This window comes from Vulpes lagopus, chromosome 18 (assembly GCF_018345385.1).
Source record: "Vulpes lagopus strain Blue_001 chromosome 18, ASM1834538v1, whole genome shotgun sequence".
In the NCBI taxonomy this organism is placed as follows: Eukaryota; Metazoa; Chordata; class Mammalia; order Carnivora; family Canidae; genus Vulpes; species Vulpes lagopus.
This window is the reverse complement of record NC_054841.1, coordinates 34872695-34889039: the sequence shown is the minus strand read 5'-3', so window position 1 is coordinate 34889039 and position 16345 is coordinate 34872695. Positions and strand designations below refer to the sequence as shown.

At 40.6% G+C, this 16345-nt stretch overlaps 1 protein-coding gene across 14 annotated transcripts in view; it reads right to left on the bottom strand.

The window, feature by feature from the left end:
• Nucleotides 1-16345, bottom strand: part of PLCB4 (phospholipase C beta 4) — a 417242-nt gene that overhangs the window by 155575 nt on the left and 245322 nt on the right. For all 14 annotated transcript variants that reach the window (XM_041733173.1, XM_041733165.1, XM_041733160.1 and 11 more), the window contains one exon: nucleotides 16088-16186. In XM_041733173.1, the coding sequence (XP_041589107.1) occupies nucleotides 16088-16171 (84 nt within the window). In that variant the 5' untranslated portion in view covers nucleotides 16172-16186. The remainder of the gene's footprint in view (nucleotides 1-16087; nucleotides 16187-16345) is intronic.

Below are 16345 nucleotides of genomic sequence, written 5' to 3'. Positions count from 1 at the left end.
GGGTCTCTACCAGGTGGATGGGACTCCAGGGGCAAGGAGTGCCCACCAGCTTCATCTGGGGCAGACAAGGACCAGCTCTAGAATCTCTGCCACTGGCTGAAAACTCTAGCATTAACGCCATAAGGGTGCTGAAGCCATGGCAGCTGGAGGCCATCTTCTGACCACAGGGCTCGTGGCAGGGTCCACTGGAAGGAGATGTAAGTGGCAAACCTCCATGGCTGCCCCAGATGGGATCTCTTGCTAAACTCTCCAGATCCCCCTGCAAAAGGACCTCCAGTGGCAGTTCTTTGGTATCCTTAAAATTCTTTAAAAATTAGGAACCATTTAAGGGCACCTAGGTGCCTCAGTTAGTTAAGCATTTACCTTTGGCTCAGGTCATTATCCCAAGGTCCAGGGATGGAGCCCCACATCGGACTCCGTGCTCAGTGGAAAGTCTGCTTCTCCCTCTCTCCCCTGCTCCTGCTGTCTCTCACGCTCTCTCTCTTTCTCTCAAATAAATAAAATCTTCAAAAAAAATTAGGAACCATTTAAATAACAAAAAAATCTGAGTCTTAGATATGTCACTAAGGAATCAATCACTGGATTACGGCAGGTGCTTATTAGTATCTGTTGGGTGATAAATGATTTCCCGGCTGGAGATATAGCAATAAATAAAAACAAAGGATCTGCTCTCACAGCTTATATTCTAGGGGGAATTTTGACAGTGAACAAAAAACAATATATCAGGAATTGATAAATGTGAAGGTAAAAATATCTAAAACAGTAAGGGTAATATGTGTATGCTGGAGGGGGGGGTTGCTGATGAAATAGGAGGAAGAGTAGTCCAGAGAGGGAACTGCAAGTGCAAAGGCCCTGAGGTTTAAATGTGCCAGGTATTTTCAGGGAATATCAATGGGACACTAGAGTGAAGGGTCACATAGGGGGCTTGTAGGCCATAGGAAGGAGTTTGGAAATTATTTGAAATGAGATAGAAAGCCCATGAAGGTTTAAACTAGAATAGAGGTATACTTTAACTTACACTCTAAAAATATCCATCTTAATTATTTCTGATAATGGCTCTGTGAAATAGGTACTATCATCCCCATCTTTCAGACAAGGAAACTATGATTTAGTGCTCAGTGGGGTTAAGACTGGCTTACAGTCCCATTTATTGAGTTGCAAAGCCAAAGTTAAAGGCGTTTCTGTTTAACGCCAAACCCACGCCCTTAACTATGTGTTTTTCAAACACCTCAAGAAAGAGCTCTCTGGCAAAGATTTTTACCCTAAATACCACTTAGTACAAAACCTTTCTTTATCTGTAAATAATATCCTGGCAACTTTGATTTTGGGGAGTATCCAAAAACTAGGCTCTTTTTTGCATTTCACCAGTTAGAAGGATTATCTGCCCTTTTAGGTACCTGGGAGAAGAGAATCCATAGCAGAAGAGCACTAGAGGCACCAGCAAGACTGTCCTCAGAGTAGCTTCTTAGTGGAAAGAGCATGTTGGCCTCAAAGCCTGGGAAGCCATATTGGTTCAGCCAATACACTACGTTACATGCTTTTGACAAGGTACCATTTCACAGCAATTGTTTACTATTTATGGCTTTTGAGAGTGAGTAGTTTAAAAACATATGCTTATTAGTCTATCAATATGAAGTATTATAAGACAGGCTTCCCTGCTGAGGATATTTTACGTCTATTTTCATTGATTGAAAGAAAATATTATGTTCTTTCTTTCCATATAATACATTTTACCTAGCTTTTTTCCCCTTAAAAAATTAGTGACTAAAAAAATACTGGTTAATACTTTTCCATCCTTAAAGGCTGATCTTCATTGATTATAAGATACAGGTATTAGCATTCTGAGGGGCATTTATTTGCTGTGAGGGGCAAATATATGAAAAATAAATTCTATCCTCATTTCCTTAAAAGAATCAAATTAAGAATTCCTGGATATAGTAATATAATTATTATGGTCTGAAATAGATAAAGCAAATAGGTTACTAAAAAAGTTAAGTAGCTCCCATTGCTAACTGTATGTGTATATTTAAATATCATACCTATCTTCAAAAAACTGTGTAGGAGAAAAAAATGTTTTGGGGCTCAGTCAGTTAAGTGTCTGCCTTTGGCTCTGATCAGGATGGGATGGAGCCTAGGTCTGGCTGCCTGCTCAGTGGGGAGTCTGCTTCTCCCTCTGCCCCTCCCCCCCACTCACGCACATGTGCGCATGTGTTTTCTCCTCTCTCTCTCTCTCTCTCTCTCTCTCTCTCTCTCTCGTAAATAAATAAAATATTTTTTAAAAAAGTTTTCCTTAATCCTCTTAGGGTCCCTGTCTGGGTCTGAAAATTAAACTGAGAAAGATCAGCAAAAGAAAAGCATACAAATTTATTAAATATATGTTATATGTATAATAAAAAGAACCACAGGCCCCAAATGAAGTCACTTATGTTAAGGTCCCATGTAAGCAAACCAAGACTTAATACCTAAACTGCAGTTTCAACCTCACATGTGACCTGTAAACAGCCAACCTAGAGTTTCCTGGTGTGCATTAGGAATTACTCCACTGACAGACCCCCTCTGTTCCCCTTAGGAAGGCAACTTTGCCTGAAACAATGCATTCTTTGCTAATAATTCCTTCTCCGTTCCCTCTCTGCCTTCAAAAACCTTTCCCTACCTGCAGCTCAACAGAGCTCTTATATTTTCTGGATGGACAGATGGGATGCTACCCAATTCATGAACTGTTTAATAAAGCCAATTCAATCTTTACATTTACTTGGATGAATTCTGTTTTTTAACATGTGACATGGGAGTCAACATAAGAAAATGAAGACTAGGAAAAAACAGTTAAACCTAAGTATTTTTGTGTTAGGTTTGATGAACAGTCATGTAGAAATATTTCTACAGTCATTTAGAAATAGGGCTATAAGGTTAAATATAATATAAGGTCAAGGGCTATAAGGTTAAATATACTACACTGGGGGTTCTCAGGAAGTCCTATTTGTTCAGATTCTTCTCAGAGTACCTATTCTGTTGGAGATAAGGATGCTTCTTTCTCCAGGTATAGAGAGGCACCCTCTCACAGGTGGGTTTTTTATGACCTGCTTTGGGAGTGGGCGGAAGAAAAGGAATGATTCCAAATGAATTTCAAACTCCTCCGCCTTAAAATATTCAACATATCAAGATGCCATATTTTGAATCGCATCATTTGCAAATGGCAGACACTTCAAGGTCCCAAGTCATAATACAGGTAGCTGTGATTCATGTGTGTTCTCTTCATCAATACGTCAGTTGTGGAGATAGTCTCCATTGGTCACTACATGTTGAATAGTAGGTAATTCGTTAATTGATTTAGGCTTCTCTTTCCTCTATAACGTGGAAAATAATCTCATTTAATCCTTACCACCATCTGAGGGTTTAAAGAGATGACTGATGTCAAGTGCTCAGCACACTGAACAGTAAAATATTCAACTCCTCTGGAAAAAAGAAAAGTCCCGTTTATTGAACAGTTCCCCCTCTTTATCTGCATTGCTTGGTTGGGGGAGATCAGCTGTAAAGAACTTTGAATGCATTTAATTTTTTTTCCTCTTAGGAAATCCCAAACTCCCTGACTTGGTCTATGCCTCGTGCTTCTCAAACTCGAGCTGCATAGTCAGAACCACCCCGGAGAACTCTTAAAACAGGGACTGCTGGAACCTCACCCTCAGAGTTTCTGATTTGGTAGGTCTGGGGTGGGGCCTGAGACTCTGCATTTCTAACAAGTGCTCCTGATGCTGCTGGTGCTCCTGGCCAAGGACCACACTTTGAGAACCGGGGCAGGCTAGCATATGGAATCTTTCCTCTCAGTTGTGAGCAGCTGTTTTGCCTTGGGTGGCATGTTTACCCATCATTGGCCTTGGTTCTGCAATCTGTAAAAGGAGGCTAGAGACCCACCTAACAACGGGCCTCTTCTGAGGTTTCAATGAAACAATGTTTGTTCAGCATTTACACAGTAACAGCATTTGTAGAGCACCTAGTAAAGGCTCATCTTGGCCCTGGCACACATTTCTAGTGTAAGACCTAAAATGCACGCTCCCTAAAAATTACCAAAATCAGTAAACAGTGAAAACATTTCCTCATAATTTTTAGGAACGGGGCATTCATTCACATGAAGTGGAGTTTAAATAAACATAGTTGTATTACCCAAGAAAGGACTTTAAAATGATTCACTTTTAACATATGCTGTATACTTCACTTGACTGTTCATTTGTTCACCCTTGAACGAACTCTATTAATTCAATGGCTAGACCATAGCATCAACAGAGAGCAAGCCCAAAGAGAATACTCCAAAGGAAATGCAGCCCGGATGTCCTTCAGGTCTCTTCACCATCAGCCTGGAGATCCACAAGGCTGTACGCATTCATCCTCATGAAAAGGATGCCCTGGCCACTGTGCACCTGCTCACTGGCAGTCACAGACATGGCTTGAAGAAGCAAATATTGAGCATTTTCCTATTTACACTTCAGGTTGAATAGAAACAACAAAGAACTAGCACCTAAGCAGCTTCTCAGCCCCTATATTTTAATTTATTGGCTCATTATTTATATACTTTCTTTATATATTGTTTCCTTCTGATTCCACATGCTCCTTGTAAATCTACACTACCTGAGATTTCCTAGTCTAGTTTCCTAGTGGATGCATTTCACATGTCTTCTGAGAATAAGCCATCCTTCTGGCACCTGTGAATAGCATGAATCTCAAGTCATAGGGTCTTCCATGAGACTGACTCAGACGCTATTTCATGGGTGAGATGCTTCTGTTCCTCCAGGGAATAGAGTTATCTTCTACCTTTGTGAAGAAACAAAGAAAAGCAAACCCAAAGAAACTTCCCAGAGAGGGAAAAGCATAAAAATGAAAAGAGTAATAAGCAAAAACAAACAAACAAAAAAAACTGGAACATCTTATAGGGAAGAAAGATCAAAGTGCTCAGTGGCACAGGAAAGCTGATACAATTTTAGAGGTAAAAGGAAAAGAAGTGGAGAATGACTAACCTGAAAATAAAATAATACATTTGTTAAGGGCAAAAATGATGAGCTAAAAGTAACTGCTTAAAGCTGAATGCATCATTACCACCCAAACTCACATGTTCTTTCTTTTTTTTTTTTAAGATTTTATTTATTTATTCATGAGAGACACAGAGAGAGGCAGAGACACAGGCAGAGAGAGAAACAGGCTCCTCGCAGGGAGCCTGATGTGGGACTCGATCCCAGGATTCCAGGACCACGACCTGAGCCAAAGGCAGAGGCTCAACCACTGACCCACCCAGGTGCTCCCATGTTATTTATTTCTGTTCAACTTTATTTGTCTTCTGAGCAAGGTATCTGCAAACTAGAGCCTGTGGGTCAAATCCAGTATGCCCATTTTCAAAAATAAAATTTTATTAGAACATAGCCCATTAATTCAATTATGTTTTATCGATGTTCTGTGACTGCTTTTGTGCCACAAAGTTGAGTATTTGTAACAGAGACCGTGTGGCTTGTAAAACCTGATAAAGTCTCTAGTTCTTTACAGAAAAAGCATGTTGACTGCTGCTCTAAGCTTTTAACCATGGGATGATAAAGAGTACATAAAAAGTACCTAAGAAAACTGGTTGACTGCAAAGACGGCCCAATCCTTCACACCTCTGTGCATCCACACCCCTTGCAGCATGACTTACAGCTTCTCCCAACAAGAGGTGGAGTGTATGGGCCGGTCTTGTGACTTGCTTTAGGCCTAGAGAATGCAGCAGAAATACGGCTGACCCCAAGAGACAACAAGCCTCGTGTGCTGACAGATGGATGACAGAGCAGGTGGACCAGAGAGAAGGTCTTGCTAAGGCCACCTGATATCAGCCAGCCCCCAGTCGGCCCTGCTGAGCCCCACCTGATGGCTGACCCACAGATCCATGGACTATATAAATGGTTGCTATCTTTAACTATTTGGGATTGGAATATATCTCCCAAATATGCCACTTGGGCATATGGATCATGGTGAATTGAAAATAACTGAGAATCAACAGATGCAGAAAGAGGCCTCCTCGAAGCTTCCCTTGTCTGATTAAAAGTAGAAACTTTTGAGAAATGAATGAGGGTGACCATAAATCCCCTCTCCAGAGAATTTTATGGGCATGAAGATAGAAAGCTGGCACCAAGATGAGTCTGCACAAACAAACCTTACTAAGATAACCTCTATCAGTTCATTAGTTTCCCCATACATATATATCTACCTTCCCACAATTTACTGCCCCTAAAAGCCCAAATCCCCTTTTCCTTTTGTCATTTCTCTACAATTTATCATATTTTGTTAAAATGGTATATAAGCTTCTGAGTCTACCCATTTCTTTGGGTTTTCACCTTCCTGTGAAGCTCCTGTGGCCATAAAAATATTAATATCAATAAAACTTGTATGCCTTTTCTCCTGTTTATTTCACTTTTGTTAGCTTATTTTTGCAAGCCTGAGTCACTGAACCTAAGAGAGCAGAGAAAAGCATTCCTCTGCTATGCCACTAAGCTTTAGTGTGGTATGTTACACAGCAAAACTTGATAAAATTATTGACCCAAACCTGATCCTTTTAAACCTCTGTCTTTTCACATTCCTAACTCATGCCTTTCTTCCCTTTCAGGCCTCATTGCTCCTTCCAGGTTTTATGTCCTATCTCCTAGCAGGACTTCAAATCAGGCTCACTCTTGCTCTCCTTGCCATCCTGTAACTTTACATGCTGGTCAATCAAGCCCAACCTCTGGTTATTCCTCCTTGGGGCAGCTATCTTTTATAGTTCCATTACTTTCAGACTTCTTCATTTCCAAATCCTTGGATAGATCTATACTTAGCACTCTGGAAAACATCTCATTTCATATACATGTTTTCATTGCTCTAATCAAGGCACATTCTTCTTTTTCAAGGGCAGCTCGTACACTCAAGCAGAGAGTGACAGAGGGTGGGTCAGTACAATCTGTGATTCTGAAGTTGCTCTTTTAAACTTACCCACAGGGAAAGGAGCAGATATGCATCAGGATCTATGCAATGAAAACCTGGGATTATCCCAGACTTCTGTTAATCAAGCCCTCACCCTTCATTAAGGTAGAAAATGAAAGGGGGGACAGGCTTATGCCATTTACTGGCAGGAACATTAGAATTCTGAGTATTTATGTCAAGAGTTTGCATTGGTATCTCTTGAGTTATTGGCTGAACATTTTACTCTGGATGAACACTGGGACACAACAAAACAGACACGGTTTCAACCATGGTAGGGCCTTTGCTCTGAAGACACATCCACACTTCCGTGGGTGACTCATACACTCCCACTAGGAATCTCTGGCACTAATATACTGACACGCTTGAAGCAAAATGGATGCTCACTCACACGGGTGAAAGGACTTGCTCAAGGTTGTAACTTGCAAATATCTGGGTTAAGGCTCAAACCAGAGTCTTCTGCCTTCACTCCCACTTACTTCCTAGATTTTTTCAAACCACACAGGCTTCTCATGCTTCAGGCTGGATGGCAACAAGCTCTAAGCTTTGGGAATTTGAAAGCACAGTAATATTATTAGAAATGTTGTTTTAAAATCTGGTCTTGGGGCATCTGGATGGGTCCATCGATAGAACATGTGACTCTTGATGTCAGGGTCAGGAGTTCAAGCCCCAGTTGGGCATAGAGCCAACTTAAAAAGAATACATGAATTTAGAAAAAAAAAATTAAATCTGATCTAGAGGAAGGAACACGCCTGGGTGTTTTCTGCAAAAACCTGGCTGATGTTAGGTCATGCAGCTTTGAGTTGTTTCTGTGTTCAGGCCAACTGATTAAGTGCCCAGGTACCTGTCCTTAACTTTCTTATCCTGTGAAGAGGAAGTCAGATGGCTGTGATGACAAGAAGGGCACCTGAAGGCAGGCAGATAGATACAGAACTGCAAAATCATTTTAGACAGACCCACCTTAAAATCTCTACTGTAGCACAGAGACGGTAAGAATTGCCTAGAGAAATATAGTAAGAGGAAGGAGTAAGACTCCAGCTCACCTTCCTTAAATTAAATTCCTGGTGTTCTCCAACCATGCTCTCATATCTTCTACCTGCACTTTGCCTTTCTCTGCCCCCCTAAACCATCTTCTACAGAATCACCAAAATAGCTGTCTCTACAATGTAACTCAGAACATGTCAGTCTCTGCTGAAATGGCTTCCCATAACAACCAGAAAGAAATCCAAGCTCCTTGTTCTGGCTCTACACCACTTATTCTCCTACTTGATTGTGCATCCATTTGTTCATCCTCTTGGATAGTCATGTTTTTCAATTCCCTTTCTGCTCAGCTTATTTTTAACTAAAACTTAGGCGATTTCTATTATAAGAAAAATGTTTCTTAGGTACTACAGAGATAGGATGACAAATGCTGTTCATTTCAGGAAGAGGAACAACCTTAGTGCATCCATAAATGTAGTCCTCTGGTGCTCTCTCTACCTCCATCAGAGCTCACCCCAGCATCCGTGCCAGAACTCCCAACCTCACTTTGCATTCCTCATTCTTTCACCTTCTACACCTACTGGGTCAGAAAATCCTCTAATTCATTCCCATGCCCAGCTTCTCCCCTTATGTCCCTAGTGTCTGAATGTCCATTGGGTCCTTCAATCCCACCTTTACTCTCCCAGACTATTCACACAACTAACCTAGCCATATCCACTTTCTAGTTATCCTTCAGACCCTACTTTTCCTGCTGAAAAGCCCATCAAAATCTCTGATGACTTCTAGGATCTGGTGCCAACACCTTGGGCTGGAAAGGAAAGCCATTTATGGTGTGGACATTGCCCATCTGTAGCTTCAGCTCTTACCCTCCACCACCCTTCCCTCTGCCCCAGCTGGATAAGTCACTCTCCCCTGTTCCACACTCGTGACTTGCTCCAGCTGTGGGCTCACTCCTCATATCAGCTGTGCTTTGATCAGCTGGTTGGACCTTCCATCAAGACTCAGCCCAAAGGGGGCCTTCTCTCCGAGGCATCCCAGGCCAGCCACTCATATCTGACACCCCTTTCAACCTTCTCACACCACAAGGAACATGACCCACCACCTTCCTCATCACATCTTGACTTTGGGGAAAGCAGAGCAGTGAGGGTGGCAGAGCATCCAGGCCACATACTGAGTTTTGAAATGAGATGTCTGGACTTAATTTGTTGGATAAGGAAGTGATATCAACACATTTTTGGTTTTGCTTTAAACGTCCAATTCTAGTGGGAATGGGAGTTTGAAGAAAGTGAAATTTGTGACAGGGCAAGCAATTCGTGAACTAACAGCTACGAGGCACATGAAGTAATAGGTTTCTTAGGATAAAAATTCAGAAATTACGCTCTGTTGACTCATTTCCCTGTATTTTTTCCACTCCTCCAGCTCCAAATTTGAAATTGTATTATTTTTGGATTTGTGATTGGCAATTTTAGGCTTTAAATAATAGGTGGTCCATGTACCATCAACCAACCAGCAATACTTGCCACTGAGAATGTTAACTTTCTGGTCCTTCCTCCAGTTCCCCAACCATTTCTACTTTGCAACACCTTCTTGTACTCCCCCTACACATGAGGAAAATTAATTTTTTATTTGGTTTTGTCACTAATCATTAAATGCTCTACCTTTTAGAAAAGTTGAAAGACTAGGGGCACCTGAGTGGCTCAGTTGGTTAAGTCTCTGCCTTTGGCTCAGGTCATGATCCCAGGGTCCTAGGATTGAGCCCTGAGTCAGGCTCCCCAGCTCAGTGGAGAGTCTGTGTCTCCCTCCCCCGCTGCTGCTTCCCTCCATCCCCACCATTTGTGCTTGCTCTCTTTCATGCATGGTCTTTTTCAAATAAATAAATCTTTAAAACAAAAAGAAAAGTTGAAAGACTAATAAATATTATGATTATTATTACCATCATGATGACTCTGTAAGCATCCTTCACTGCAAATACACGTAGTCTGCAAAATTCTACTTCTACTCTGAGACTAATGTCCTAACTCTGTAGGTACAATTCAGTTTAAATGATCCAAAACTTGAGAAGAAGATAAAAAATGGGCATATATATTCTTGACACTATAAGGGAGCACTGTCTAAAAGGCCAAACAAGGGGTATTTATTTCATTAGAAGAATGTACTTTTGTTCAACCTACTAGTTGCAATCTTTTAGGGCCCAGATTCTTTGCAGTTAGCTAGATAAGTTCCAACTATTTTGTGTTCCACAGAGATGCATGTGATTTGTGTCTGGTAGAAAAGACAACCATAGGAGTTACTGTTTTATTGTCTTACTGGACAGTAACCCATTTTGTATCTAATTGACAAAACTTGGGTCAGCTTTCCCCCAACCTGACTATACATAGTTGACCCTTGAACAGCATGGGTCCATTTATATGTGGATTTTTTTTTCTTTTCTTTTTTTTTTTATAAGCTCAGTACAGTACTATAAATGTATCTTCCTTAGGATTTTTCCTAATAACACTTTCTTTCCTATAGCTCCCTTGATCATAAGAATACAGTAGATGATACATATAGCACACGAAATACATGTTAATCAACTGTTATTTTAATAAGGTTTCTGGTCAACCGTGGGCCATTAGTGGTTAAGTTTTGGGGGGAGCCAAAAGTGATATGTGGATTGTTTACTGTGCCAAGGTCAGGGCCCCAAACTCTGGGTTGTTCAAGGGTCCACTGAATCACTCTCTTTCTCCAATGCTCTTGGAAGCAGCTTTACCACCCTGCCTGTGTCCTCACTGAGGGGTTAAATAAATCTTGAAGCCAAAATACTTTCTATGAGGGTTGTGTTTTTAGGGTTTTTTTTTTTTTGAAAATTATATTTAGAAAATTCTTCACTTCCCTGATGAACAGCCTGGGGTGTGTAGGCTGTCTGGGCCTTTTGGAGATTCACTGCATGGCCCTCCATTTGATTTCTGAGCTGCCCTGGAAAGAGGCCAATGTTAGCTAGTCCCAGTAGGCCCTACTTTAGGTTAGTACTGATTGTGCTCTTTGATATCCACAGCGTCTGGTAACTGCAATGACTGTTTCCCTTGTCCTGGCAGCAGCTGGAAGCACCAACCAATTCCACAGAAGTGTGTGTTGGGAGAGAGGGTAGGGAGGCAGAGGGTGGAAGGGGCTAGTATAAAAGACCAAGGTTTTGCAAGAAAAGGGGACTCTACCCTAGCAGCTGGTCTCAGCTACAATCAAGTCCCATGGGTGAGAAAAAAGGGGTGGCCTCTACCTGGGGATCTGGGATGTGGGAAGGATGGGGGCCTGAGGTGAGTCATCTCTAAAACACTTAAATCTCTGCTCTGGCTGCAATCATGAAGAAATGGCTGAAGTGAACCGTAGATTCCAACCACGTGAATGAAGAACTCCTTCTCTTGTGTTGAGAGAGGAAGATGGCATTTTAACATCTGGTTGTGGTTTGAGCTTGTTGTCTAGAACTGTGCAGCCCAATAAGATAGGTACTAGTCATGTGTAGCTAGGTCAGCTTACATTAAAATTAATTAAAATTAAAAGCCCTGTTCCCAAGGGTGACTGGGTGACTCAGTGGTTGAGTGTCTGCCTGTGGCTCAGGTCATGATCCCGGGGTCAAGTCCCACATCAACTCCCCACAGGGAGCCTGCTTCTCCCTCTGCCTATGTCTCTACCTCTCTCATGAATAAGTAAATAAAATCTTAAAAACAAAAACAAAAACCCAATTCCCTCCATCCCATCAGGCACATTTCAAGTGCTGGACAGCCACATGTGGTAATGAGAGACATGAGGACTGACCATCTTCATCATGCAACTGCTCCTCTGGTGACCACCAATCTAGAAGGATTATGCAAGATTATGCAAAAGTAAAGGTCTCAGGAGAGTTTGGCTCCCTTTTTACCTCAAACTCTCACTTCCAAACTGCTCAGGATGAGAAGGTACTAAAATTTTGTTTGCTTGTTTGGCTTGAAAGAAAAAAAATTAAAAACTTTTTTTTTTTTAATTTGGAGAAAAGGCATGTGGAAAAGAGGAAATGGGTGATTTGGAAAAGGACTCTGAGGAGGAGATTTTTAAAAGTAAGGAAGAGAAACTAGAACATGCCTCCTAGTGGAGGAGAGGGGCAAAAGGAGAAGACAGTGAGAGATACTCCCTGGCCAGGCTGGCTAAGAAAATTTGTTTGGTACAATCTCTGACATTTTTTTAAAAATATTTATTTATTTATTCATGAGAGACACAGAGAGAAAGGTAGAAACATAGGCATAAAGAGAATCAGGCTCCCTTTGGGGAGCCTGATGCGGGACTCGATCCCAGGGCACCAGGATCACAACCTGAGGCAAAGACATACACTCAACCACTGAGCCACCCAGGCGTCCCAATCTCTGAACTTTAACCTTGAAGTGAGTCCAGTTGTGTGCTCTAACCCCCCTTTGCTACCACCAAATCTTATGTGGAAGTCTATTTTGTACAGTATTCTTGTTCTTGGGATTTGATGATATATACAAAAGATTCAGAGAGCAAAACAAACCAGAGCAGGGAACAGTCCTGGGAATAGAGAGGTATGAAGACACTGAGGATATGAACCATCAGCAACAAAGTGTCAGCAGGTAGGAATTCTAGGAAAGACTGGGGTGGGCCCGGCATCACCAGGGGATAAGGCCTTCAGCCTTTTAATAAGTAATCAAAAGAAAGCCAGGAGATTCTTTGAGCTGGAGACATTTGGGTTGCGTGTGTTTAAAAAGTACTGCTATTTCTTGCCTCTGCAAGAGAAAAATCTCTGCTTTAAAGGCTGAGCAAGTAACAAGCATCCCTTAGGAAACAAAATACATTTTGCATTTCAAGAACTTATAAGTCGAGTTAGATAAAAAGCAGCAGACTTACACAGTGGCATGGGGAGAGCATCACGGACTACAATGCAGGCTGCTATGTTACACAGTCTCTAAAAATTTGGCCTACCTCAAAAGAAATACAGAAATAATAAAATAGTGCTTAAATGCAGTTGCACTTATTTCTTGCCATTTCTTGGCAAAAATAGCAAATACTTTTAAAATAGTGACTAGCAAACACTTCTTTTTTTCTGACCTAGTACCTGCTCACTCTCAGCTTGACACCCTTCCCCACCCCTGCCTTCTTTAGACATGTAGGTGGAACATAATTTAATATTTGGGTGATCCCTCAGGTCCTCATGATAATGGTAGTTGTCATATGGTGCTGAAGGCATTTATGCCACTTCACAAATGGTCCCTTTGCTATATAGTGCTTTTGGGATGTTCCAGTTGTGTTCCTCTCGCTTGCTATCAACTCATTTCCCATGGCTGTTCACACAGACAGTAGAAACAACCCTTTTCTGCTTGCATTCTGTTGCCCTCAATATTTCAGTAGCCGTGGCTCCAAAGAACTGAATCTTACATGATTGGGGAAAGGTAATTAAAAGTAGTTACGGTCCAATTTCTAACACTGTGACTTTCTTGTTTGAGACGTTGTGATGAAGAGAGGCATCGATTTCATGAAGTGAAAACTTGTTTTGCTGAAAATCCTGATAAGATATCACTTAAAGCTGAAAGCCAAGCTGGGTTACATTTAATATTTGTTCAAGATTTTGACTATTACCTCATTTGCAGAGGAACCTGGGAGAAAAAGCAATTGCCTTTAGAAGCCCACGTAAATAAGTGTTTTCTACATATGAGTTGTGATGATTAACAGCTAAAGAAAATCATCCTGAGAAATAAAAAATAATCTCTAGTTCATCAAATCACATGTCACTTGATAAAGCATAAAAATAGTACTTTTCTCCTCTAATGTGTTTCTTCTTATATGACAACAGTCAAGATACTCAGCCAGTGATTATATTCAATCTCTTCAAAATGACCTTCTCTGAATTATTAGAAGCCATGCCATATTTTTACATAATCCTATAGATTTCCAGTGCTTGGGATGCTGACTGAAGAAACTGCCAATTGAGGGCACTCTAGCAGATGCAGGGAGTGATGCCCCACTAGCTCAAAATCAAGGGCAAAGGTCATTATCTTGGTGACTCTAATATCTAACCTGGATATGGCTTACCTGGGAGAAATGCTTATAAGTGCTTCTAGAAAAGCCAGTCCTTGTCCTTCTTTGCCACTCTGGGTAAAGTGGATAAAAGTTGTCAATTTCAATAACTTATACTTTGTATTAAGCCTAAACTCTATCAAACTGTTGATATTGGTCATTTTTTATCCAAAAAATAAAAACTGTAACACGATTTACCGATTTACCCCGATATTTTAAACCTGTTGAGGTTTAGATCCCCATACAGATCTCAAAGATTATCAAGTACTCTCATCCTTTCACTTGCTGAGAGAAGGAACAAACAAACCAGACCAAGTTGGAAACAATTCTAGCTAAAATCCTCTGTAATGCCACATCCACAAGTAAGTCTGGCAGTTGCAGGCATCCTGCTGGTCTCGAGAGAGAGAAAGGTAAGTAAAATATGGTATTTGCCCTCATGAAACTCAAAATACAGTAGGAGACATAAAAATAGTAAATAAAATGTGAATGCAATGTACTATGTACAAGGATAGGTTAGTGGTGGCACAAAGCAGTTATTAATTCTTATTGAATGGGTCAAGGATGATATCAAAGAGGTGACTTCCCATCTGGATTTTGAAAGATGAGTAGGAGTTCACCGTCAAACTTGGAGGAACAAGTGCATTTTAGGAAAAGAGAGCAGCATACATAAACCATGTAACAGAATAGTACCTTGAGGGAATTACCAGGGGATTTTTATGGCTGAAGTAGAGACTATGTGTAGGAAACTGGTGGGAAGAGAGTCTGTGGAGTTAGGTAGGAGCCAGATTAAGGAAGACCTTGTATTTCACTTTATCCCACAATAGGGAGTCATGGAAGTATTTGAAATAGAGAAAAAAAAAATCTGATTTTTATTTTCAAAAGATTACAGTCACAGCTCTGAATGAGAGAAAAAAAAAAAAGAACAAACAGAAAAAGAGTAAGAGAAAATTGCCAAAGAATTAATAGTGGTAGCCTCCAGGAGTGGAATATTTTCTATGTCTTCTCATAGCAGAACAGGGTTAGCTGTTCCTTCCAAGAAGGAGTCAAGTTTGTCCTATAAATAGCTGTTACTTCAATATTTTAATTCAATACAAGAATAGTGACCACACTGAGGCCCATCCTTTGCCTTTCTCAATTTTGTTTACTTACAAAGCAACTACGCAGTATAAATCTAGAGGGTATTAGGATACACATTTTGGAAAAACCAAGTCTACAAGTACAGAGTCACGTCAGCCCAGAGACCAGAGACCTCATGAAAAGGCCTGACAATCTGAACCTCTGAGTGGGTCACCACAGTCAGCCACCACATACATTCCAGTGACTTTAAGGGAAACCAATTCCAATTTTAGATGAAACCTTAACAAGTTTTAGGTTTCCCTTTGTCTCACAGGCAACAGTCTCCCCACCCTCTCTTCCCCAATTCACCTCAACTTCAAGTACAACCTAAGAAAAGCAATGCATTTACAATGCTGATGAGGCTTCAAGCATCAACCCAAACTGTCTGAACAGATTGGTGGCCCCAAGCCCCCGCTTCTATATAAAGTCTGGAGCCACAGCCACCTTGCAAGGGCACAAACAATAAGTAATCGAAACAGGAGCATCCAAAACTTTGATCCAACTGTTCTGTGCAAATGGAACAAGCAAAGCAAGTGACTAGCGCAAAGTCCAATCACTATTCCATTTATAACAAATACAAAGTTCTATGTAGAAAGTCTGCCAAAAGCACTTCATTAGGCAAAAACTGTTACTACATGAAACCCATCTGTAAAACCAGGGTAATAATAGCAATGACCTTATAAGGTTGTTGTGAAGAATTAAACAAATAATGCACACAAGTGCTTAGAAGATTGTCTGGCATATAGTGAGCACTCAATAATTATAGCATCATTATCATGATTATATCTGGCACATGGTAAGTGCTCAATAAATTACAGTATCATTATCATTTTTATTTTATCTCATAGCTTGCCTCTTTCCAACTATTCCAACTTATTAATCTCAAAGATGTTCTTACTTATGTCAAAGAGTATTTACTCAACATTGTAATTAAAATGAAATAATTAGAAGAATGTTTTGAGAGAAAAGATTAATAATGCTTCTTTACCTCTTCATATCTGTCAAAAATGGCTCCTTCTTGCAAAAAGGAAGGAACTTCCTTCTGCCAATTAAATTCATAAGGTTTGGCCATTATTATATGCAAGACCTAAAATGAAAAAGAATATCTTATTAGGGTACAAAATTTTAAAACAAGCAAAGCTCTTCTTCATATGCATAGAATAAGCCCATAAATTGTCTCTTTCTTCCTCTTTCCTTCATCTGATTCCAACTTCCCTCCTTGTCTCTGAACCTGGGGAAATACCAT